This window comes from Sphaeramia orbicularis, chromosome 3 (genome assembly GCF_902148855.1).
Source record: "Sphaeramia orbicularis chromosome 3, fSphaOr1.1, whole genome shotgun sequence".
NCBI lineage: Eukaryota > Metazoa > Chordata > Actinopteri > Kurtiformes > Apogonidae > Sphaeramia > Sphaeramia orbicularis.
The window spans coordinates 14,972,169-14,998,567 of record NC_043959.1 but is presented as its reverse complement, the minus strand read 5'-3'; the positions used below and the strand labels follow the sequence as shown (position 1 = coordinate 14,998,567).

The window sequence follows — 26,399 nt, the reverse complement described above, 5'->3', positions numbered from 1 at the left end:
AGTTGTGGATGGATTTGGATGAAAATTTCAGTAAATGTTGATACTGCTACAAGGAACAAATGATTACATTTTGGTGGTGATGGGAGGGCACTGATCTGCCTTGGCGGAGGTCTGCGCTCTCCAAGTGCTTTTCTAGTTACCTTCACCAAGGAGGTTATGTTTTTGCCAGTGTTGGTTTATCTGTCTGTCTGTCTGTCTGTCCGTGTGCAAGATAACTCAAAAAGTTGTGGACGGATTTGGATGAAAATTTCAGTAAATGTTGATACTGCCACAAGGAACAAATGATTAAATTTTGGTGGTGATGGCGGAGGTCTGCGCTCTCCGAGTGCTTTTCTAGTTTAAATATACTTTTGAAATATTTTTTTGGCCACTTATGGACAAGGAATCAAATATGGTAACTTCATTAATCTTGATTTTTTTTTTTTTTTTTTAACAGCAAGTAAACATTTTGAAAAATGTCACAAAAGTAATAAAGTCTTGTTGTGTCCTCCAACAACACATTAAGGCTGAAATGTTGAATTTCACAGTATTTGTTTTATGAGTGACAGATAAAGGGTTAACATAAACAACATGAACATAGAGTTTGTGATGCTCACTGGAACCTCGTCTATCAAGTTGTTCCAGTCGTCCAGACCCCAACCCCACCCCACCCCACCCCAGCCCCCATACTGTGGTGTATTAGCAGTATTTACCCTTGACACGGTGAGGTCTGTCATCAGCTGTTCGAAGGCCCGGGTCTCCTCTGCCTGCTTCTGGTTGTGCAGCGCTATCTTCTCGCTGAACTTCCTGGGGTTGGAGCCACCTGCCCCCGGGGAGCCCGACATCATACGGGCCGCAGTTTCAACTTCAACTACGGGGCGTGAAAAAGTTCAAGACAGAGCTGGGAGGTTACTTTTCAGAGTCTGTCAGAAGGCCCACATTATAACGTAAAAACATCTCGCACATGGCGGTCCGACTTGGTCAAAGTTATGTCAGTTGAGTCCCTGAAATGTTATTGCAATCGGAGCTAACGATGCTAAGCTAACGTCAAAGCTTCAAACTTCTTACGGGGGTCAGCAGAGTTAAAACATTCTTCTTTGAACAATGGTAGTAAAGTAACACGGTTACATACACCTAACAGTGATGTGTTACTGGCTGAACACACTTAATGGCACAATGGAAGTTCATATTGACCACTTGTTTGAATCAGGACATACTGTTAGCTGCCACAGCTAGCAGGATAGCAGAGTTAGCCGAGCTGCCGATACTGTATCCACACTTACGGACACTTTACTTCGGCAAATGTCTGTCAAACGCGCATTAGAAGAAGGGTTAGACCACAAATCTACAGATATAGAATGAGAAATGTATTCGCCTTGTTAGTTAAACGTCGCCAAACACGACAGCGGCAGTCTTTTCGGAAGATACACTGGACTTCAAGTGTCCGCTTCTGTTTCTCCAGACGAGTTGAAAATGTCCCCGATTTCACAGAAACAGACGAAAATGTGAACACGAAAGCGACATGCAGGCGTGTGTGTGTGTGTGTGTAATCCGTTTCAGATTTTAATGGACATGTTTAAATGACCGGCAGCGATTTGGAGTCCTGCGTTAATCCACAGACCGCAGCAGCAACAAACTTCGTCCCGACGACCGAAGGCTTCTTTGCTCCGCAGCGGGGCGGAAAGCTGCCGAACCCGGGGTACTGATGGAGGACGACCGGCTGGGTCTGACGGGAGCTAGTCCACGGAGGGTTGGAGCGAAGCTGGTAAACAGAAGTGGGATCCGCTGCATGGGTACCCTCAGACTCAGAGTCGGCAGAAAAACATTAGCCTGTTGAACACTGGAGGGTTTGTCCCGGTTTGTCCACAGGGTGGCGCCGTCCTCATCCGCAATCAACTGGATTAACAGGAACACATTTGTTATTCGAGAAAATACAGTCAAATATCGTATTAAAATGCAGTATTGGATTTATTTTTGTCTGTTAGTGGTAATATGGATCAGAAGGAATGATATCAATTGTGTAACTTGCGGAATATATTATCATTATTATTATTATTAGTAGTAGTAGTAGTAGTAGTATTAGTATTATTATTATTAGTATTATTGATGTATTTATTTCGAATATGAATGTCAAAACAGAGGAAAATAAATAAACAAAACACTTAAACATAAGACATATAATACATATTCGAAAAGAAGCGAGAAGAAGTACAACTTATAAACTCCCACCCCTTCTCCTTATATAACTAATAACAGTAATAACCTTCCTAGTCTAAGCATATCTATACTATATATCATAATATGACTGATACTTAGTATTAAATAATTTGGTTTCTGGCTTTATATTATTATGAACAAATATAAAATGATTTACACAAACACATAATACAATAACACATACATGTAAATACATATTGATACACAGTTCTATACACCCACACATATACATATACACCTACATATATATAGACACACATACACACCTATATATACATATACATCCACATACCACATACTTGTACATCTTTATAACACCCAGTGATACCCAACACCTCCCTCATCCCTGTACCTCTGAAAAATTGTGTCTTTGTACCTCCTTTTAAATTCTTTCATGCAATGATGATGATGATTATTATTATTCTTTGATGTATTTATTTCAAATATGAATGTCAAAACAGAAGAAAATAAATAAACAAAACACTTAAACATAAGACATATAATACATATTCGAAAAGAAGTGAGAAGTAGTACAACTTATAAACTCCCACCCCTTCTCCTTATATAGCTAATAACAGTAATAACCTTTGGTCTAAGCATATCTATACTATATACCATAATATGACTGATAATTACTATTAAATAATGTGGTTTCTGGCTTTATATTATTATGAACAAATATAAAATGATTTACATAAACACATAATACAATAAAACATATATGTATTTACATATTGATACACAGATCTATACACCCACCCACCCCCCCACACACACACACACACACATATATATATATATATATATATATATATATATATATATACACACACACACACACACACACACACACATACACACCTACGAGGGCTGTTCAATAAGTTCATGGCCTCACCCAGAAATACTGGTTGTTATAATACAGGATGTTACATTCTTTTGTGATGGTATAGTGATGCTTGAACATCGATGGACCAAGTGCATTGCTGTAAATGGAGATTATGTTGAAAAATAAAATATAAATTATCAGTCTGTGTTGTTCTGTTCTGGGTGAGGCCATGAACTTATTGAACGGCCCTCGTATACATACATATACATCCACATACCACATACTTGTACATCTTTATAACACCCAGTGATACCCAACACCTCCCTCATGCCTGTAGCTCTGAAAAATTGTGACTTTGTACTTCCTTTTAAATTCTTTCATGCTATTATTATTATTATTTATTATTATTTTGTTCAAGTTATTAGAAATGAGAATCAGTTCTCAACTAACTTACCTGGTTAAATAAAGGTTAAATAAGTGATGTTATTAACTGGTACTACACAGTAAAACATTACTCCACGTTACTACATTATTCTTTTTTGGACCAATAATGTTACTATATCTGGAATTATACAGCAAAACCTGGTGTTATACATTTAAAATCTCCACATTTTGTTCTATTAATGCAAATGTACAAGTAATTAAATATTTGCACTTCAACAAAGGGTCAAAATATCCTTCCAGAAGTCTTAGTCATTATGATCATATACTATAATACTTCTTGCATTAAGTACTTTGTTTATTCTACGACCACACGTTTTACTTAAAGTGTTAGAAGACTCTCCCACTGCAGAAGTTACATAGAAGTTCATATGCGTACATATAATCATTGATTATTAAAACCCTGCAGTTAAAACCCAGTCTTTTATTTAATCCTTTAAAATCAGATTAAAGGTATTCAGATTTTTTGAAATCTATATTTGCAAATAAAACTGACAAATCCACTCATCAACTATACATATTTTATTGCAGCATGTGATGGAATGAATGAAAAAGATTCTAAAGCTAAAACAAATGTCTTCTGCAGAGCTTTATTCTAAACAAGCGAAAAGACACTGAATGGACTGTCAGTGAGTTTGAAATACAAACAGATACATAATACATATAGATCTAAGTGTTGACAACAAAATAAATCAGAATTTAAAGCTTAAAATAATGCAAACACATGACTTCAAATAAAGGCCGGTGTAGAGCAACATTTACTGGAAATAACACTAATAATCTGCACATGATCTATGATTATTCGGCTCCAAAATGGAAGAGACAGCATATATATATACATAAATAAGGGTCAAACTCTCCAGTTCAGTCTCAACCTGTAGATCTCATCTCATATTATATATACTTTTTATGTTCATACATCAACCAAAATAGTTTTTAAGGTGGCAAGTTGTCTGTGTTGTGGTAAACTGATTAAAAATCCAACTTGACACTTAGAAAACCGGACCAGAAACCAGACCCTGCGTCATCCAGTATAAAGTAAACTATGGACCGGAACTGAGTCAGACCAGCATCAGGACTTTAGGGCTGTCATTAGTTCTGTAACTCGATACAATTGCATTGAACTAAACACATGATTTTGTGACTTCAGCAGCTCAATATGAGCAGCAGGGGTTTTGGTAATTATTTTACCATTATTTGATTCCACTTTATCTTTGGAGAGAAAACAAACTAAAGGCTCACAGGACACAATAAACATCTAAAAGGGTTAACACAGAAGCCAAATTAATGATTTTGTTTTGTCAAGATAACAAAGTAATTTTTTTTTTTGCAGTATATTAATTATCTGAGTTCTTTGTGTACATCTGTTTTGGAAAAGGTGCAACATTACTTAGGGAAACAGTAAAGGAAGGACGAAATAAAACAAAGACAAACCCTACATGAAAACTGCAACAGCAGGAAAACATTAAAGATGTAACAATAAGTGAAATAAATGACAAAAAAATGTAAAAGGTACAAGATGAAAATGCTGTAAAAGATGCAACAAAACTTAAATAATATAAAAGATGCAACAAGATGAAAATGACCAAAGCCTCATCAAACAGGCCACAGGATTATTAGAACAGAAACTATGGAAATACTTTTGTTTCTCACGAGACCAAAGCCCATTTTTTTGCAATAATAATTATTTTCTATTTGTTTTGTATGGTTTTTGGACCAGATGTGATGTTACTCAGGTAAACAGCAAATCAAAACATAAAACATACATTTAATAATTAAAACTCATGCAGAAGATATTTTGAATATTTCAAAGCAAAAAGTACAAATCTTTAACTCTCCAGACAGGACTGTAAGGAACAGACTCCAGTACGCTCCAAAAATAATAAAGCACATCAACAAAAATAATGCACAATAATTTGCATAGACGCCTAATACAAGTGCAGAGGGGTTTGTGAGTGGAAAGCAGTCTGTTTTATTTCCCATAGAACTTCTTGTTGAGCATGAAGATGAGCAGGTTGACATTTATGGTGGCTCGGTCAAACAGCTTCATCACTGCTACGCCTTCGTACTGCAGCTGCAGAAGATCCTGAGGAAGAAGCAACACAAGGTTGGAATGAGAGGAGAATGATACAAAAGACAATGACAATGCTCTTGAAGTCCTCACCAAATGAAACAGACTAAATACAGAAGAACTGTACTGATTCCCAAGGGGAAATGCACTATTTTAACCAAATAGAAAACAAAGAACGTAATGTGCGCACACTTGAAAACCCTTGGCCTGACTTATCAGGCGCACTACTTGTGCATGTTTGTTTTAAACCCTGCTCTGACAGATATTTTCATTTGACAAATTTTGCACTCTGCTTTGAAGTCCAGTATCACTGTAATGCAGCCAGATGCTGCTTCTTCTACAGTTTTCCGTCATTCCTTCAATCATTTCCAACAGTGCATTTAAATCGGGCTCCCCTGTCTCTCTCTATGGACCTGGCCTGTGCCACTACATTCGCCATCTTCATATGATCCTAGTCTGTCCTCACATGTGATTGGCTGCCTGGATTCTCAGCAGAGGTGAGCCAGAGCAGCTGAAGGTTTGCTGTCCCCGTCGGGAGTAAGCTCTTCTCATTCCCAACAAACAACAGGCTCTTAGAGCCGCCTCAGTCACCAATGACAAATGTCCTTCAAAAGGCAGACTGTCAATTTTTAATAGATACCAGACTGGAAGAAAAACTCCAAGGCACTCTCTTTAAACATTAAAATGCCTTTATTACCATGGCATGGTCATATCTATGCCATGGTAATAAAGGCATTTTAATGTTTAAAGAGAGTGCCTTGGAGTTTTTCTTCCAGTCTGGTATCTACTTTATGAATTCCTTTTTCCAAAGAGCACCTCGAACATACTTTTTTTTTTGGTCCTAGAAGAATTCCTTCACATGAATATTTGTCAATTTTCAAAACTTGGAGGACATTTTAGAGCCGAGAGTCTGACACTTTCATTACAGCAAAGAATCACTACAACATCTTTTTTAAAATACAGAAAAGAAAAGAAAAGAAAAGAAAAGAAAAGAAAAGAAAAGAAAAGAAAAGAAAAGAAAAAAGGAAAAAGAAAAAAAAAAAAAAAAACGAACATAGGAAAGTACCTGATATTCTAATTGGAGCGTTTCCAGATGAACGCCCATCAACTTGGCCTTTACATCAAAAACTCCAACCCTCTCTGATGGAGAAATCTCAAAAATAACATTCTTAAACCTGGAAAGACAAGAAAAGAAAAAAGAAGTTAATATACATAAAATAAACAAACTCATATCTCAGATCAAATCTCTCTCAAATTTCATGTCTGATAAAAGTCCATAACATGTACAAAAATATTTAATCACACTCAGACTAAACCTACTGGCTGCTGGAAATTAACCTTGTGGTACATGAGATAATAAACATTATCTGATTGACATGAAATTTGCAGTTTGTTCATGGTGGGTGTTCTTTAGCACCACATAGTAGAGACTGGAAGTGATATCTATGTATATATATATATATATATATATGTGTGTGTGTGTGTGTGTGTGTATACACACACGCACACAGAGTGTGCAATTTGTCAAAAAAACAGAGGGGTGTGTGTGTTTTTTTGTTTTTTTTTTGTCGGAGCAGGGGGGCAGCAGTTATGTATGTGTGGGTGAGGTCCATAACTAATGTAACTAATGCTGGCATGAAATGAAAGTGAAACTTTACATACTTTCAATGTCCAACTCTCAGGTACTATTTGTCTATTATACTTGCACAAAATTTTTGCAGCTTCTAACCTGTATTCACTGGACCCCCTCCAATGCTCTATGGGCGACCCACAAATGCTAGACCCCATGAGTTTGTCACATTTACCCCCCCCTTCACGGCGCCCCAGTGCATGGGGACAGTTCCATTCACGTGAACGTTCGCACCAGTAATGTAGGATATAGGTGGAAGAAAACTGTCACAACCTGCTGTTATTTACATTGGTTGGTTGTCCCCCCCAAGGATGAAAATATTTGAGCAGAAGTAAGGATGTAAAAACCAGAGGGGGGGGTTGATCCCCCCCATCCCCCCCAACAAATACTTTTATATAAATATTAAAACTGAGGACTCACTGGTTTGGCTGCAGGTCCTCAATGGCGATCAAGACTCCCTTCTCGTGGAGACGTGACGCTGTGTATTTCTGTGAAACTTGTTTACTCTTCTTGGCTTTGGTGTCTCCAGGTTTCTTTGACAGCCTGATAAACAACAACAATAATAATATACACAGATCCTACAGACAGGTGAAGGAAACAGTTACTATTCAGCTGGTCTCCAGTAGCAGTGCTCTGATCCATAAACCTGATGGTACCAGGCTGCACAGGGAACTGGACCTACAAATGGAACTGGACTTACTTGCGGTTGCTGGCCAGGTTGTCCATGCACGTCTTAATGTACTGATTGTAGGAATCAATCTGAACATTGTAAAACTTGGACTTTGAGTTCAGTGCTGCATTTGTCTGCTGAAGCTTCACCAGCTCGGCTTTCCTACGCTGACGATATCGCCTCTGATTTCTTATGTCCTGTAACGTAAGTGCACCGATTAGATAGAAATCCACCACTAACTTGATCATTTGAAGTTACTCATGCTGGTTTATCTTTCAGGGCACTGGTTCAGACCTTGGCAATGTCATTGATCAGGTCCTGGTAGCGGTTTTCCGGGTGGACCTTTCCCAGCTCGGCCAGTCTCTGAAGGTTGCTCTTGATCTTGTCCTTCTTGCCCTGCAACGTCAGACTGTCGTCCACCACTGGCTTCGCCTGCTTCATCTTCTCTGGAGTCTTGGCGTCTCGGATTGCTCTCCTCTGCATGGCTCGCTGGTACTCTGCCTCCTGACACCATCAAACAACATCAGATTAACTCAACTGGCAGACCTGCAGTATGTTTTTGGCATATGATGATGAGTGACGGAGTATAGACCAGGTAACTATCCACAACATTAGACCATATCCCAGGTGGGAACTGAACTGGGAACATTTTAAACTGGTTCTGCAGAGTTCTGCAGTTTGGGGACAACTAAATTAGATCTGCTTCTGACATGTTCTAGGCTGGTCTATTTCTGACCTGTTCTGGACTGGCTGTTGAGTCCAGGATCTCTGTCAGAGTGTCTCCAAGCTGAAACCGTATCACGTCCACAATGAGCCTCTTTGTGCTGAAACAGAAACATAGTCATTTAATTTAAAGACTTGATCCTTCTCAGACCAGGTGGATCAGGTCTGATGAACTGGTCAATTATTTATTTTATTTCTATGTCCATTTATTCTGATGGATTCTTCATCAGGACTGAGATAACCCCTGTCTACAAGGACTAACTTGAGCAGCAGAGTCCTGGCGTCCATCTCAGTGTTGGCTTCTCCAGGGACGTCAAACTTGTTTGTGAGGGTGAGTGACACCTCAGTTTTACCCATCAGCTCTTTGTTGGGGTCATCAGGGGGCAGAGGGTTTTCGCCTGGACCAGAAAAACATGGACAGAAAAAGTCAGAACCCAGTCCCCATCAGACCCGATGGGGCTCTTTGTGCATCTCCACTCACCGATGAGTGACTCCACTGTGGGAACCTCCCCCAGGTCTTCCAGCAGCTCATGGATCGGGTCATTGTGTTCGGGGGCGATGGCATCCTGATGGTCCAGGAGCAGCTGATGGGAGACCATGGCACACATATGAACACATGGGCACATAAATATACAATTATACACATTAAAAACAGAGGTTATTAAACCTACAGTGTGAGTGTTGATGATCTCTCCAATAGAGATGTAGATAACGGGTTTGGTGACGGTGACCAGGTCTGAGTACTGGTCCACGTTGAACTTGTCTTCAAGAGATGGGACATCACAGGCTGCCAGAAAGAATCGCCTGAGATCAACGCACAGACATAAAATGATGAGATAGAGCTACAACAAAAACTCTAACCAGTGATACAACAGTATTATGACTGAAGTTTCCGACTAAATATTACAGCTTTTTTTCTGTTTAAAATACAATGAGTTTATTTACTGCTCTCAGCTACTTTCACCAATTAGAACGAAACTTGGTACACTTGTGTATCAGACTGAGATCTGTGGGCCCATGACACCAGACCAGTAACCTTTTATTTCAACAAACTTTATTTACCGTATTTTCTGGACTATAAGCCACTACTTTTTTCTCATGCTTTGAACGCTGCGGCTTATACAACGATGCGGCTCGAGTATAGATTTTTACAGACTAACGGCCTCCAGGGGGCGCTCTAGCAGGAAGCGCAAAAGTGAGACAGACAGGTGGAAGACGTGATGAAGAGGAGACGTTTTAAGCTTAACTTTGAACAATCATTTTGCACAAACCCTCATCATGGAAAATACAGGAAGAAATGCATATGATGCAGCTTTTAAGTTAAAAGCAATGGATGTGTCTGTAAAGAAGGAAATAGAGCTGCAGCACGGAAGTGACAATGAGAGCGACAACGGAATAGACTGTGAAGGTGTGTGACGGAGCCTTTCTGAGGCTGTTCAACTCTGACACCGAAGAAGACGACTGCAGTGGTTTAATGAGCAGAAGGAAGATGAAGATAGAGATCAATGACTTTTCTGGGGTTTTTTAACCAGCCGTGTTCCTGTTGTTTTACTGCCATGTTACAGGCACTGTTTAGGAAAAAGCAGTTAAGGTATGGAAACAAATATTTAAAGAATCTTTTCCTTTACCATCTGTCTGTGTAAATATCTCATGTTATAACGTGCACACCTGCGGCTTATAGTCAGGTGCGGCCTATATATGTACAAATATTTTTTCTTTTAAAATGTGATGGGTGCGGCTTATATTCAGGTGCGCTCTATAGTCTGGAAAATACGGTAGTTAACATGCTGTAGATGAAAAGTTATGGAAATTTTGAGCAGTTGTGACACTGTTGGTTCAGAGCAGTGCAACAAATTTTGATGTCTCACCATGAAACATAAAGTTGTTGTAAATGGACAGTTTTTCATCCAATCTATTACCAAACTTTATATGTGCAATTAGTCCAGCCCTAAACGCAACATGACAATAGCATTACATAATGCTTAATGAACTGTCATCTTTTCCCTCTCCGTCTGCTCATCCTAGCATACTGAAGATATCCAATTCATATCTGGTAAGAAAAGTCTCAAATATAATCAGTGGTGCTGCTTGCCATTAGGCAAGGCAGGCAGCTGCTTGGGGCCCCTAAGCCAGCAGGGGCCCCTAAAGGACCAACAGACTTGACACAAACAGTCTAAAGAATAAGTTCACTACACAGCGGCAGTGAGAAGTTGCAGTAACAACTAGCTGTCTCAAATTCTCTGAAGGGGCCCCCCTGAGTCCAAATTGCCCCTCCCCCACCTGTGTGTGTGTGTGTGTGTGTGTATATATATATATATATATATATATATAAATATATAAATATATATATATATATATATATATATTTTTTTTTTTTTTTTTTTTTTTTTTTTTTTTTTTTTTTTTTTTTTTTTTTTTTGCTTGGGGCCCCAGGGGACCTTTTCTGCGCCACTGAATATAATAAAATATGTTGAAGCTTGTTAGCTTTTGTGAAATTATGTTGCTAGCTACACTGCTAATTTTGATCACTCATCATGAAGACAGAACATTCTGAAACTTGACTCCACCTGCTCAAATCCCTCAAATTTCACAAGTCCATGTTTGAAGACATCAGTACTTAGTCACAGTCATACCAAGGCCCATTGATAACTGCATACAGTTACTAGTATTCTAAATGTTTTCCTGAAATATTTTTAATGACATTTTAAAATCCTACTTTATTTTTGGAAAAAATACAGATGTTAGCCCTAAAACATTTTAATATTGATTGAGAATGAGTGTAAAGGGCTTTAGGTGTTTTGAAAAGCACTATAGAATTGTAATCCATTATTATTATTATTATTTTGGAGCAACACAGTTAACTTAATCAACGTTAAGAAAAACTAGCAGGATTTTGGTCTAAAGTTACAGAAACTTTTAAAATTCAGTGCCACATAATTTTAAGTCTAATTTAAGCAGGTTTAAAGCTGCAGGGTGTTGTCCTCAATAAACTTCTGGAGTTTTTCTATGTCGGGCTAAGTCAGACCTGAACTTCTGGTAGGAAGCACTCAGGTATTCGTTGATTGGGTTCAAGTGTGCATTGTCTCCCAGGAACATCTTATTGGAGGCAGCATGTTGCAGCATCTTGGCCACAGAGCCCAGGTTCCGGCGCTGCTCTGTGGTCAGCTGACCTCCAGCTGATACTTCAATGATGTCAAATGCGTCTGGAGCCACGATGGCTGGGTTCATGTAGCGATAATACAACAGGTTCCCCACAATCTGGAACAGAGACCAGGGAGTCCATCCATCAGTAAATCCATCACTAAGTCAGTCCATCAATCAGCCCTTCAGTCATTCATTCATTAGTACTTAAGACAAAATGACATGTCGCACTCTGAAGTCGACTCAATAAACACATTAGACAAGTTTTAGCATCAAGGTTACCAACATTCACAAAAGCTGTGGAAATAATAAACTTTGAGAGAAATAAAAAATAACGCGAAGCTTTGCCTGTAAAGAAATAACTTAAAAGGCATTTGTGCACTTAAAAACCAAAATCAAATTAACTCAGGTAATACAGAAAAGACTTTAAAGGGTTTTTGAAATGTTTGTATTGTACTAATATTAGTACAATATATTAAAAAAAAACCTCTTTCTATTGATGAAATAAAAATCCAAAGAGGAAAAAAGCTAAACAAGAGAAGGAGGAGGAGCAAGAAGACCTGGAAGCAGAGCAGCAGAGCTCACCTGAGATCAGCCTGAGTCTGACAGAAGCAGCAGAAAACAGACAAAAACAATAGACAAAAGTCAGAAACACTACAGAAAACTCAGCAAGTGCACTTTGGTTTTTTGTTAGATCTGTCTGCGAAGATGCGTTCTTTAGTGACATGTTGCTTTATTTTGACTTGATGATTATAAAACATCTTTAGTTTAGGTTTTATTTGTCAGGCCTGAGGAGGAGGATGAATGTTTAATGTAAGACTGAGCAGGAACAGAATCTGTGGTTTTGTAATAAAAACTATTGATATATTCTGACCTTAAGTCACTTATGTGTTTCATGTTTTAGAAACCCAGGACTACTGGGAACTCTGTGTTCAGGACAATGAAGGATCTAGGGCTGCCACTAATAGATTTTTCAACATCTGTTGATTTTTTTTTTTTTTTTTTTTTGTGCTATTAATCAATTAGCTCTTTGGTCTTCATAATGTCAGAAGATGATGATAAAGTTTCAAAACCAAATGTCCAACCCCAAGATATTCAGGAAAGAACCCAGAAAATATTCACATTTCAGAAGTTTGACTCAGAGAATCTAAATTATTCAAAAGAATTACGTAAATATTCACCTTGAGCAGCTCATCCTCTGTGGCATCGGGGAACTTCTCGTGCAGAGTGTCCTTTAAGACTTTGGAGATGAACCGCATACCGTATCTGAAGGAAACAAACCCGTCAAACCAATGCACTGTGGCTAACCAGTCGAATCTGATGAGTAGAACTTACGGGATTTTGTCCACGGAGACAATGATGGCCGACAGGAACTTATCTGTGACCGTCCTCATGTTTTTGATTGAGGCCTCCAGTCGGGTCCGGACCTCCTCATGGGCCATGGCCTGCTCTGGAGTCACGTCATAGGGCAGTTTACTGCTCAGGAGGAGGGGACACAGAGAGGATGGGTACTGATGATACAGGAATTCTCCACAAAAAACACCACAAATACAGAAATATTCCTGAAGTTGGAGTAATTAGTCAAATGAACAGAGGATTTATTGAAAGAAGAAAAGACTCAAGCTTCTGCAAAACAAAATCTGATGTCTAAATGATGTGTAAGTATTTTCTAAAATCCAAAATGATTATCCTCTTATTTAAACATATACTTGTACAGCACACAAATATGAAGTAAGCACTGAATTTTAAAAATCCACACTTACATTTTTGTTAAATCTGAATTTTATGTAGTGTCTGTTTTTTTCCCATCGATCTGAACTCAAGGTAAAACTGGATTCCACTAAAGGTGCAAATGGTGATGACTGGATTGGATAAACTGTACCAAATGTACAACAGCAAATGGAAAACACCGGCATAAATCACATATTCAACCTCATGCGAGTGAGTCTTTTTTTATTCATTACCCCCCCCCCCCCCCAATTTTGGAAAATGATTACATTTTCCAAAAAGTAGGTCAAAGTTCAATTTTTTTATGAATTTTTCAAAATCTTTTTGTTTTCCCATTTATTTATTCAGGGTTTCTGCAGGTATCAGCAAATCTAATCTAATGCTTTTTAATGCCCTTTTTAATGCCACTTTAAACTAATTTAATGCCGGTGTCCAACTGTAGATACAGTTTTATGATGGTTTACCGTTGACAGGCTTTCACCAGGTTCTGAATAGTCCCTCCTCCAATCACGTCTTCTGAAACTTGCATTTTCCCATTTTTCCGACATTTGCTAATATTCCCTCCACTCTTTCACCACAGCATGAGCATGCTCACAGAACGCTGCATTCCAAGCACCCGGTGTTGTGACTTGTGTATCGGCCATAAACAATAGCCAATTAAAGGGTTCAGCCTGTCAATCATCACACTATACTTCCGATCAAAATGATTAAATGTTTATGTAATCAGAATAAATTGTGAAAAACAATGCTTTTTTTCCCATCAAAAGTATTAAACTTTTTAATGTCTCTGGATATTGAATTTAATGCTTTTTAATGCCATTTAAGTCCTTAATTTTCATAAAATTTATTAAAGGACTTTTAATGTTTTTTAATGACCCACAGAAACTGTGCTATAATGAGTGAAATGTGTCTAGGCTGACATCAGCACACGCATAGACACGATGACATCAGCTCAATCGATGTCAAAATAAGCTATAATACATGCGAGGGGTGGGGTTTGTTGTGCCTGGCACCACTAGTTTTTGGGGTTTTTTTTATTTTGAGGGAGCCAACTAATCCTGGCAACAAATTCATTCTAGGATGTTTCTAAAATAATCTGTAGAATGATGCTGTTTAGGATTTACTAAACAGCATCATTGAGTTGAACTCTGGGGTAGGATATCCTGGTCCTTCCACCAGAAGGATCAGCTGTTCGTACATGTTTATTTATAAGGTAATACTTGGTCTCCTGCTTTTCTACATTTAAACATTAATTGTGAAGTGACATTCTAATATTTATTCTCTCAGTACAAATGATCATATATAGTTTTCTGTTCCATTTGTCCGTACAGAACTGGGCCAAAGGGCTTTTGTTTACTCTGCACCTTATGATGGAATCAGCTGCACAAAGACTGAAACTGAGTTCATTTGTTTGAGTGCTTTTACGTCCAAACTGACCGTTCTTGAGACTGACTCCATAACTTGCACTGGTTTTTCTTATCCTGCTTGTAAATATTATTTTTATTAACTATTCATTGCCAAATGTGTCTGTTATATGTTTTAACTGTGTAATCTTGTAACTGTGGGTTGTATTTGCTGCTGTCTGTTTTGACCAGAACTCACTTGGAAAAGAGGTTCTTAATCTCAATTGGATTTTTTCTGGTTAAATAAAAAATAAAATAAAATAAAAAACAAAATACTGAAGAAAAAAATCCCCAAACTGATCCCTCCAGTCTCACCTGGCCTCTCCAGTCTGAGTCTCCATCTGGTTCACCCAGCTCTTGTAAATGTCCACTGGGTCCGTTTTGATGTTTAGCGTTTTGTCATCCATGATCTCTTTCACAACTGGAGCCAGAATCTGCCGCAGAGCGTTTTGCCCTCGAGCTCCTCGGTGGAAACTCACCACCATCTTAATGACAGTCGGGTTCCCTGTGACGATCTCCTTCATCTGGTCCACTTTGGATCTGAGGGTCGATTGAAGAGCAAAGTGTGTTCAGAAGATGTGGCTGTGAATGCCACACACCAGATCAAAGTATTAACAAGTAAAATGAGTAGCTGAGGTAATGTGTGTATTTACTTGATCTCCTCCTGCAGAGCTGTTTTGAATAGTTTCAGCAGTAGATACTCCTCTCTCTGGTTTGAAGCATAGTTATACAGCGTGAAGATCACAGAGTCCATGAACTTTGTGGATTTGTTTTGTGGCATCTGGAAAATTAGCTTTGCCAGGTATGTGGGGTTGGTCTGAAACAAAACAGGGTAAAAAAACAGGGTTCAAACAAATTACAACAAGGTTGGAATGATTAAAAAAAACTGAATGGAAATGGGGTCAAATTGGGTTATAATAGGGTTCAAACAGAATTACACATTTTGGGAAAAAACATGGTTTAAACACAGGAGAAATATGGATTAAGCAGGTTTCAAACAATGTTTAAATAGAGTTACAATAGTTAGAAACAAAACTTCACAAAGGGTCAAAATGGGGTACAAACATACGTCAAAACAAAATTCAAGGTCCACAGAAGAGGTTTGAAGAAGGCTCAAAGCAAGGTTAAAACAGGGTTTAATTAGGGTCCAAAACAGGGTTAAAACAGGGTTTAATTAGGGTCCAAAACAGGGTTAAAACAGGGTCTAAAACAGGGTTTAAGAGGATGAAAAACATGGTTAAAACAGGGTTTAAATAGGGTCCCCAACAGGGTTAAAACAGGGTTTAATTAGGGTCCAAAACGGGGTTAAAACAGGGTTTAAACAGGATCCAAAACAGGGTTAAAACAGGGTTTAAGAGGATGAAAAACAGGGTTAAAACAGGGTTTAATTAGGGTCCAAAACGGGGTTAAAACAGGGTTTAAACAGGATCCAAAACAGGGTTAAAACAGGGTTTAAGAGGATGAAAAACAGGGTTAAAACAGGGTTTAATTAGGGTCCAAAACGGGGTTAAAACAGGGTTTAAACAGGATCCAAAACAGGGTTAAAACAGGGTTTAAGAGGATGAAAAACAGGGTTAAAACAGGGTTTAAACAGGGTCCAAAACAGGGTTAAAACAGGGTTTAAGAGGATGAAAAACAGGGTTAAAACAGGGTTTAAATAGGGTCCCCAACAGGGTTAAAACAGGGTTTAATTAGGGTCCAAAACGGGGTTAAAACAGGGTTTAAACAGGATCCAAAACAGGGTTAAAACAGGGTTTAAGAGGATGAAAAACAGGGTTAAAACAGGGTTTAAACAGGGTCCAAAACAGGGTTAAAACAGGGTTTAAGAGGATGAAAAACAGGGTTAAAACAGGGTTTAAATAGGGTCCCCAACAGGGTTAAAACAGGGTTTAATTAGGGTCCAAAACAGGGTTTAAGAGGATGAAAAACAGGGTTAAAACAGGGGTTAAATAGGGTCCAAAACAGGGTTAAAACAGGGTTTTTAAGGTGACAGATGACGGCTGTCAGTACTTTTGTGCAACGCTGCTTGAACACATAACATGCATGTTTATATCTAGTTTCTTCATTTTAAAATGTCACATGTTCAGGCTTTCTGCTGGTTCTAAGACATTTAAGACCCATGTCATGTCCCATGGTGCTCGAGCCGGACTTTAAACCGTATCAGGTGATTTCTGTCTTTTATGGTGGATGTTTGGATTTTCCTGCCGTTATCAGTAGGGGGTTGGGGTTACTCGTACCTGTAGGAGGTAGAAGAGGTACTGGTAGGCCTCCAGTTTGAGCCTCTTCTCTTTGCTGAGCGCCTTCAGGCCTCCTCTCTGTTTGTTCATCATCATCATGTCGGACAGTTGGCCCTTGTTCTTCTTGGTCAGCTTCTTGCTGTGCGACACCACTTCCTGCAGAGTGATCTTGTTCTTGACCAACAGGCCGATCTTGATGTCCATCAGGTTCAGGTCGTTCTCCAGCTGCTGATTTGAGCGGATGTTGGTCACCACCTCCTCGCGAAGATGCATGAGCTCCAGCTCCTCCTGGAAGTCCTGGTCACTGTGGTCCAGCAGGTGGACGAACTTCCTCACAACACCCATAGGAGGATCATCAGCGTTTACTAAACAGGACAGATGGAGTACATCAACACTGAGGATATCAGCTGAAAAATCTATCTGAGACAAAGGTACATATAATTTTTTCACATTATTTCCATCTATTTATGCCAGGGGTGTGAAACTCATTTTAGTTCAGGGGCCACATTAAGCCAAATTTGATCTGCAGTGAGCCGGACCAGTAAAATAATAACGTAATAAGATATAAATAATGTCAACTCCAAACTTTCTTCCATGTTTTAGAGCAAAAAAAGTAAAATTATGCGATGAAAATGTTTACATCTTCCAACTATCCTCTAAAACAATGTGAATAACATGAACAAACTGAAATTTCTTAAGAAAACTAAGTGCAATTTTAACAATATCTTGCCTCAGTTTATCATTTACACATGTAAATGACAACTTACAGATCACAGTGGATCCACAAATACACAAAACATTTAATAACAGGCAGAATATTGTTAAAATTACACTTCAGACAAAATGTTCACATTTGTTGCGGTTATTCGTGTTTTTGTGAAATGTTAGTTTGTTTTAGTGTAAATACAGTAAAATGACATGAAAATTTTTACATTTACAAAGACAAAAATTGGGGGTTGTGAGTATTTATGGGTTATTATAATAATATTTTACTGATCCGACCCCCTTAAGATTAAATTGGTCTGTTTGTGGAACCTGAACTAAAATGATTAATAACTTCAGTGTAATTTTTACATTTCACAAATTCATCCCAGGGGCCAAACTGGGCCCTTTGGCGGGCCAGATTTGGCCCCCGGGCCACATGTTTAACACCTGTGGTTTATGCCTTTCTCTTTTGTTTTCATCTCTTTACTTTTACTCTTACTTTACTTTTTATCTTTCGCTCAGTAAACTTATTATACAAACAGGATACATTATTGTAACTTGTCACTGCTTAAATCTTAATCAATATTATGCCCATTGAAACAACAGATTAGAATTTCCCAAAATGACAACACATTTCTCAACACAAACATGGTTGACTGGATTACTTTTCTGTTTAGATTAAGTCTTGTCATTTCCCAGAAACAAAACATTCTATAGTGAATCTAAAGTCCCCAGTGTGTGACTCACTGAGTGTCTTGTAGTCGTCTCTGGCCTTATTGGCTCTAATGAATGCCTGAATCTTCACCACATCATTGATCTGCAGCAGAAAACAGCACAACACAACAGTCTGGATTTAAGACATCAGAGCAGATTTACATTAACAAAACAGATTCAGAGCCTTTAAACTATAATACATGTGTGGGTGAGTGCAAAAATGGATTTAGAAGCAAATGTTGAGTGTGGGCCGCCTCTATAAAAACAGTATGTCCCAAGAATGTGGCTTTGGGGGGGGGGGGGGTCAAGTACTGCAACCTGAGGTGAAACTTAAAGAGGAAACATATTTAGTATCATATCGTTAGCCACATAGCATAATTGTCTAAGTTATACACAAATGGACAAAAGTATTGGGACTCATTGAATTCAGGTGTTTCTTTTCCAATAGGGGTCTGGGCTACAAAACAATAACGACTCATGTCAGAATATAGTTTTATATTGCAATAAATATCATATTGATTATTAATATTGATGTTTTTATCTCAAATCCTCATGAACAGAACATCATACAGCTGTAGACATGATGTGTCCACATATTTATGTCCATATAGTTTATAAACATCAATATTTCCTTAAAGTTTAATGGGAGATTTTTCTTCCTCAGTGAGATGTGAAGAAAGTAGATGGTTAGATGTGGAAGAAAATTATTATTTACAGTCAGAGCAGGAAAAATATTTTAGAAATTTAAAGGAAGAACATTTAAAATCATAATCATAGATAAAAAAAATCAATGTGGAGAGAAATTAAGTCAAAGCCATCCTGAGGAATTTTGAAAGCAAAGATAATTTAACCCAAACTAACCAATGCAATGATATTTATCCCATAATATAAAACTATATTCTGACATTAATCATTATTGTTTTGTATCCCAGACCCCTGTTGGAAAAGAAACACCTGAATTCAATGTGTCCACATACTTTTGTCCGTTTGTATATGAGTTAGGCAGTTATGCTATGAGGCCAACGATTAGTAAAAGTGTCCAGAACATGACTGAACCGGCCTGACGTACGTGATCATTGAAGTACTTCAGACGATCTTTGTATTTCTTGCGAGCCTGATGCATCCGAACCATCGACTGGATCTGAACAAAAGGAAAAGATTTATTTTACTTTGTAATATTTTTAAACTTTATATTATTTAAGTGATAAAAGCATCAGATGATTATTTGACCTTGACAGCTTCATCACGGTGATCTTTGAGATACTGCTTCCGTTCTTTGAAGTTCTTTCTCTGTTTGTAGCCTTTCCAGTGGGCCTGAAACAAAAGCACCAGGGCTGATGAGCTGGAATCTGACAGGAAAACACTCGCAGGGCTTCAGAATGCAGTCCCACCTGGATGCAGGTCACTGCTGGGTCCTGGGATTTCAGGAAACTTATCCGCTCCTTCAGGCCTCTCCTCACCAGGTAACCACGGCAATGTGCCTGTAACTTGGTGATGAGATTCTCATTGGCCAGCCACAGCTGCTCTCGATTGTAGGCGGTGGTTACCCCAGAAATGACAGACTGAAGGAGAACACAACACATTCACGGTAAGGTTGAAACCAAAGCTGATGGTGGGACATCTGAAGTCCAACCCAAAGTTTGAACAGTCCCTTAAAACCCACTGGTTTTCAGCAAACATTTGGCAGAATTGTCAAAGTTTATTGAGTCAGCAGCTGGTTTTAAAGGTAAACAACATGCTGCACACTTTTAATCCCCCTCGGCCAAATAGAGGAAGATTCTGTTGAAAGTTACTGTCCTATAATTTACATTAGACTGTCTTTGTGTAAACTGGGTGCAGATATCTCAATGCATTCTTCAGATAATGTGATTATGTTGCTGAACGGACAGACAGACGACAAAACAATGACAACACCCCTTTGGCCGAAGGGTAAAAACAAAAAAAATAATGTATTGTGCACTTTTAATCCCCCTCGGCCAAATATAGTGTAAGATTTTGTTGAAAGTTACTGACCTATATTCTACATTAGATTGTCTTTGAGTAAAACTTATTACATACATGTTAACTCTTTCGGTGCCAGACAGTTAAGGGGCTAATAAGCCTTAACAGTGCCACAGAATTTGGCCGTTTTTCAGTATTTCGCGTCGTTTTTATAATATTTGAAGAATCCTGCAGGAAACCGCTCGGTAACATCCGACCGATTGCTGATTAGATTCAAAACGCACCGGACGCAGCCGATTCATTATTGATCGTAATTTGCATAATTTATAATAATAATAATAATAATAATAATCTTTATTTATATAGCACTTTTCATACATTAAAAACTGTAGCACAAAGTGCTTTACATATCAGTTTAAAAATCAGTACCGCCCCCCACCCACACCCACCCACTCACCCGCGCGCACACACACACACACACACATATACATGCAAACCCACAAGCTCACACATACTTAAGAAGACTGACTGAGCACAGGTAGACCAGAACAAAAATGTACAAGTAAAAGTAAAACATCAATTTAGGAGGCGCTGTCTCAGGGAGCCATCCGCACCAGGAGGCAGCCGCCGACCCCGGCGACCAGGCACCAGCAACACAGCCCCGCATCCCAACTAGTGGGAGAGGGCCAACTGGGACCCCCACCCACCAGAAAGGAGCGGACCCCAGTGAGAGAAGGCGCCACAGCCCCCGGAGTCCACAGCCGCCCCCCGGCATGGAGGGCTCCCTCTGATGAAACACCGGAGAATAAGAAACATTAAAAAGATATAAAAATATTATTCGGTCGCGTGACCTCAAATTCCCATCTGATTGGTCTCAAAAGGGAGACACAGAAAGAACGTCATCGAAATGTGAGAAAGAAATGGAGGTGGATGGTTTGTTTGTACACAAATATGGCGTGTTCTCCAAAGCCGATCTGATCGGCCCGTGGCACTTTAAAGGTTGTATTCGTAAAGCCGATTTAATCGGCCCATGGCACTGAAAGAGTTAATATTTCAAAGTACTTAGATATTATAACTGCACAAGGACATTTGATCTTGAACCTTGAAAAAGTAGGTCAAGGTCACCTAGTTTCAATATTCTATAATTCCATGCTGACATGCATCCACAGTATAAATGTGGTGCAGATATGTCAATGCATTCAGATAATGTGATTATGTCATTGAATGGACAGACAGACACACACAGAGACGGACGGACAGACAGACGACAAAATAATTACAATACCCCTTTGACCAGAAAAGTACAAATGGCACCTTTAGTTTTACAGGTAAAACTTTGCACATGGTTTTAAAGGTAAAAACACAAAGGTTGTTTTAAACGCCTTAACATGCAAACATGTCATGTCACAGGTGGTCTACAGACCGATGGCAGTAAAGCATGTAAAACAGAGTTTCCAGCTTCCATCCCAGCTGACACATGGTCCTACCTCAGTGGTTCCCAACCTTTTTTGGCTCATGACCCCATTTTAACATCACAAATTTCTGGCAAACCCAGACATTCAAAACAGATACATTTTTTTGCTAAAATTAATTTGGTTTTGATCATGTAATAGTTTGCTATACTATGTTGCAAATAAATGTTAATTTTAGATGACATTTAGTCTATATAATATATATTATTATGGACAGAGGCAGAAAAGCCAGGTGTAGATTACTGCAAAAAGGGAGAATTTTATTTTCCTTGGTCAGGATATGTACAGTCAGTCCAGCTTGGATTTACAAGGCTGACAATTAATACTGAACAAACAAGAACTCACACTATGAATTATGAAAGAGCTGCAGCATCTGAAACTGACCACAATGACCATCTGACAAATAAACAGAACCACAGTGCTGCAGTTTCAGCTGCAGAGTTTGTCATGTCTTTTATGGATTATGATTGTCCGTCTCAACTCACCATATATTTTTTATTAGTAAGTTTTTTTGTTTTGTTTTGTTTTTTATCAATTACTAGAAATTTCAGGTTACCCCATTTGAATTCCAGGTGACCCCATGTGGGGTCCTGACCCCAAGGTTGAAAAACACTGTCCTACCTGAATGTCCTCCTTGTTGAGCTGTGTGTTGTTCTGGACAAAACCCTCGGGTTCCACCCAGGTACCCTCTTTGGTCTGTAGGTTGTAGTAGTAGTTGTGTCCTCCCTTCACCCAGTGTTTTACCCACTCGCTGCTGTTATCACCTACAACCAACACAATATGAGGAAAGAGTTCTGACACACCATAAAGAACGACCAAAACTACAACATACGAATTCAAGCAAACAGATCTGTTTTGGAATGTATGCTGCTCTCACCGTCCTTCCTCTTGTCCGCTTTGATCTTGGACAGGTCTTCTTGGTAGGTCTGTGCACACTCTGATGTGACTCCATAAAGTCCAGCTCCAGGGTTTCGTAGAGCCGCCAGAGTCTGTGCGGCGTCTCCGCTGTCCACTGCCTCATTAATGGCCTGGATGGACTGAGAGACTGACAACAAAAACACAACAGACTCCCGTCATCACAACCGTCAGCTGGACTGTTCCATCTGTTCCATGTGTGCACAGCTCCAGGCCTTCTACACACTTTGCATATTTGTTGAACACTTGAGATCACTAAAATGAAGATGCGACGTCTGTTTGTGTCTTTTCAGGCCTCTGTTCCATGTGTGAAGGAGTTCCACTACAGCTGTCGTATGAATGTGAATGCTGACTCTTACACTGTAAAGCCTCCTTTGTGTCCTGGTTGGCCCTCAGTATGGCGTCCTGGATCTCATCCAACCAAAGCACAGCGGAAGGGTCCTGGGTTTCCTGGAGGATCATGGGATGAGTGTTCAGAAAGAATCAATGCAGGGCTAACACACAACACAGCACCAGATCATTGGAGACGATGCAACAATAATAAAAATAAGGACTTAATGTTTGACACTGGTTGTGTTTGATTCACACAAGCAACATGAATAAAAAGAACTACGTTACATAACAGCAAGTAATGAAATAAAACAGCAAGTTCTGTTTCTAAACGAGGCTTACGCTGTCGGGGGCTGACAGCAAGGGTTTATCCCCAAAATCCCCCTAATCATCTGCAATATAATAAAGCAAATAAACGACACAATGTACAAAAGATACCAACTTAATTGTGGAACCAAATTTGAGTTTGATTGTCCTATTATATCTATTAATAATGTAAAAAAAAAAAAAAAGATTTTTCGACAGAAGCGCCCCAATTTGGATAAGTGATAATATTCATGGAACACCCCAAATCAATAGTGGTCTTCCCCTTGGGGTCACCTATGTTGGTGCTAAAGGGGGATAGTTATCACGTTCACACGAAGGATATCCAGCCTGAAGAATGTCAGAAAAGATATTAGATATTTGGTGGACGATCAATATGAACCAAGTTGAGCTTGATTGGCCAACTATTTACTTAATAATGTCCAAAAAATCAGAAGCTCCCACAACCATTTTGGAAAAAACAGACCCCCTGGTGTCAAAATATGACATATAAACTCAAAGTAGTGGCACAAAGAAAGAAAACTGTTAGACAATCAATATGAACTCAGTTTGAGCTACATAGACCTGACAGTGGCAGAATAATGAAGAAGAAGAAGAAGAACCACTTATTCTTAACAAAACTCCACCTAGTGAATGAACAGAACGTGCTGCGCACTTTTAATCCCCTTCGGCCAAATATAGTGTAAGATTCTGTTGAGTTACTGCCCTATAATTTACATTAGATTGTCTTTGTGTAAATTTGGTGTGGAAATCTCTATGCATTCCTCAGATAATGCGATTACGTCATTGAAAAGACATGTCGCGATTTGACCTTGAAAAAGTAGGTCATGGTCACGTATTTTCAGTAGGCTTCTGCTCCATGCCAAGATGCAGCCACAGTATAAATCTGGTGCAGATATGTCAATGCATTCTTCAGATAATGCGATTACATTGTGGAATGGACAGACAGACGACAAAAGGATTACAATACTCCACAACACATTTGTAAGATGATCAATATGAACCAAATTTGATCTGAATTGGCCTATTATTGCTTGATTTATGTCCAAAAAACTGATTTTCAACTAATACGCCCCCATTTGGATGACTTATAATACTCATACAGAAGCTGAAATCCATAGGGTTCTTCCACTAGGGGTCCCTTAAGTTGGTTATGAAGGGAGAAGAAATCCAACCAAATCTGTCCGAGTTATCGCCTTCACACTAAGGAGATCTGGCGGTGGTGGCGCCGTTCAGTATAAAACCATTATAGCCCCGAAACTCAATTTCAGGGATATAATAATAGTAGTTCTGAAGTGTAGTTCAGTGGGATCTGTCATCAGAGGTGACAGTAACTCAATATTTTCACAGATTAGAGCTATAGTCCCCAAATGTTTTCTGCTAAAGACCCAAAAACTCTTTGCATGACTTTTGCATCTCTTCTTCACCCAAATTAATACAAATACATCTTGAATTGCCGTAATGACCAGTTTTACTGACTCCTTCACCATGACAATGTGTTTGAAAGTCTCCTTCTATATTTTGTACATGTCGTTTCATATTGCCTTGTATCTTTTATGTGACTTGTTAAATGTCTTACCTCTCTTCTGCATTTTACAAAGTTCAACATTTTAAAATAGTTCTTTTTTTTTGTACTACTTTAATTGAGAAAATAATTTCAAATATTATATTATTGTTGAAACCAGCTTATTTTGAGCCAATAACAAAACACTCTAAGTCATGTATCTCCTCTTGTTGAGGTTAAAGACTTCATCTGCAAAGTGGTCACACATGGATGCTTGTCAAAGATGCCACAATGTCAGTTTTTAATGCACAAGGAACTTTTATAGTGTCACTTTTCAGCTGCAGCTGCATGTACAGTACATGCTGCAGGATTTCCTCCGGGTGAATTGAGTGCTGGAGGATCAGGAAACCTGAACAGTCAGAGTTTTGCCAACCTCTGTTCATAGACAGATGTGTGTGTTCACTGTGTTCAGTGACGTGAATTTACCACAGGTGGAATCCAATTAAGTTGTGGAAACATCTGAAGCATGATGATTGGAAACAGGATACACCTGATGGCAAATGGTATGAATACTTACGCATGTTAATTTTTTTTTTTAAATAAATTTGCAAAAGTTTCAAAGACACTTTCTTGACTTCATTACAAGGTACTGTGTGTAGAATTTTGAGGTAATTTTTTAAAATCTAATTTAATTTTAAATAATTACAAGAAAATGTAAAAAAATAAAATAAAATAAAATGTGACTACTGTATGGTTAAGGCATTGTGTCCTGAATCTGCTGCCAGAGTGGGAGACATGGGATTGTGTTATGGAGAAAGTCACGAGATATAGGTTAAGACTAAATTTATCCCACCATGGGGAAATTTCCCAGTTAACAGCAGCAACATACAACAAGCAACTGCAGAGAAAAAACGCAGGCAGAAAAAACACAAATGAGTGAAAAATGAAATATAAGAGAAAAATAAGAAATTTGGTATTTATATAATTACATATATTGAATTCAAAATGCTATAGTATTTACATATTAACATATTAATATGAAAGTGCACAATTAAATAATCAATATAAAAGCAAAAACAGTACAATATTGTTCATACTACATAGTTTTACTGACCACAAAAGAGCGTTTGTGTTCATCAGCTGTAGTAACACACATGAGCCTGCAGGTGGAACTGTCTGTATGTGTTAAAGGAGGCAACATGCTGCTTCAAGTTCAATAAAAGCTGTGCTCATTGGACTGCATGACTCCTGCCTCCTCCTCTGCACAGAAGTGTTTGGGCTGGGTGGATGGTGCCTGATAAAGCTTTGATTACTGTGGATCTGTTTGGACTGGTTGAATTGGTGTTTGTGGTGATGAGACGGAGTGGGCGGGCTGTGGGGGTTTAGGGCTCAGGGGAAGGTGTGGTTCAGGTTTGAGAGGATTTGGAT

The 26,399-nt window shown here is 38.7% G+C and overlaps 2 protein-coding genes across 6 annotated transcripts in view; both read right to left on the bottom strand.

Moving 5' to 3' along the window:
- Window positions 1-1,844, bottom strand: part of crtc3 (CREB regulated transcription coactivator 3) — a 65,247-nt gene extending 63,403 nt beyond the window's left edge. For 3 of the 5 annotated variants that reach the window (XM_030123601.1, XM_030123626.1, XM_030123636.1), the window contains exon 1: window positions 693-1,843. In XM_030123601.1, the coding sequence (XP_029979461.1) occupies window positions 693-827 (135 nt within the window). In that variant the 5' untranslated portion in view covers window positions 828-1,843. Of the gene's footprint in view, window positions 1-692 lie in introns of all 5 variants that reach the window. The other 2 variants (XM_030123611.1, XM_030123620.1) reach the window with 1 other exon arrangement.
- A 2,126-nt stretch (window positions 1,845-3,970) lies between these two features.
- iqgap1 (IQ motif containing GTPase activating protein 1) overlaps window positions 3,971-26,399 on the bottom strand; it is a 68,011-nt gene continuing 45,582 nt past the window's right edge. The window contains exons 16-37 of the mRNA XM_030126963.1: window positions 23,173-23,263; window positions 22,776-22,943; window positions 22,520-22,662; window positions 19,877-20,047; window positions 19,716-19,799; window positions 19,555-19,626; window positions 18,519-18,588; window positions 17,067-17,431; window positions 15,483-15,646; window positions 15,145-15,369; window positions 13,034-13,174; window positions 12,880-12,964; window positions 11,583-11,815; window positions 9,229-9,361; window positions 9,039-9,141; window positions 8,820-8,955; window positions 8,571-8,658; window positions 8,129-8,338; window positions 7,865-8,031; window positions 7,585-7,707; window positions 6,601-6,709; window positions 3,971-5,549 (exon numbers count right to left, since the gene is read on the bottom strand). Of these exons, the coding sequence (XP_029982823.1) occupies window positions 5,436-5,549; window positions 6,601-6,709; window positions 7,585-7,707; window positions 7,865-8,031; window positions 8,129-8,338; window positions 8,571-8,658; window positions 8,820-8,955; window positions 9,039-9,141; window positions 9,229-9,361; window positions 11,583-11,815; window positions 12,880-12,964; window positions 13,034-13,174; window positions 15,145-15,369; window positions 15,483-15,646; window positions 17,067-17,431; window positions 18,519-18,588; window positions 19,555-19,626; window positions 19,716-19,799; window positions 19,877-20,047; window positions 22,520-22,662; window positions 22,776-22,943; window positions 23,173-23,263 (3,195 nt within the window). The 3' untranslated portion in view covers window positions 3,971-5,435. The remainder of the gene's footprint in view (window positions 5,550-6,600; window positions 6,710-7,584; window positions 7,708-7,864; window positions 8,032-8,128; window positions 8,339-8,570; window positions 8,659-8,819; window positions 8,956-9,038; window positions 9,142-9,228; window positions 9,362-11,582; window positions 11,816-12,879; window positions 12,965-13,033; window positions 13,175-15,144; window positions 15,370-15,482; window positions 15,647-17,066; window positions 17,432-18,518; window positions 18,589-19,554; window positions 19,627-19,715; window positions 19,800-19,876; window positions 20,048-22,519; window positions 22,663-22,775; window positions 22,944-23,172; window positions 23,264-26,399) is intronic.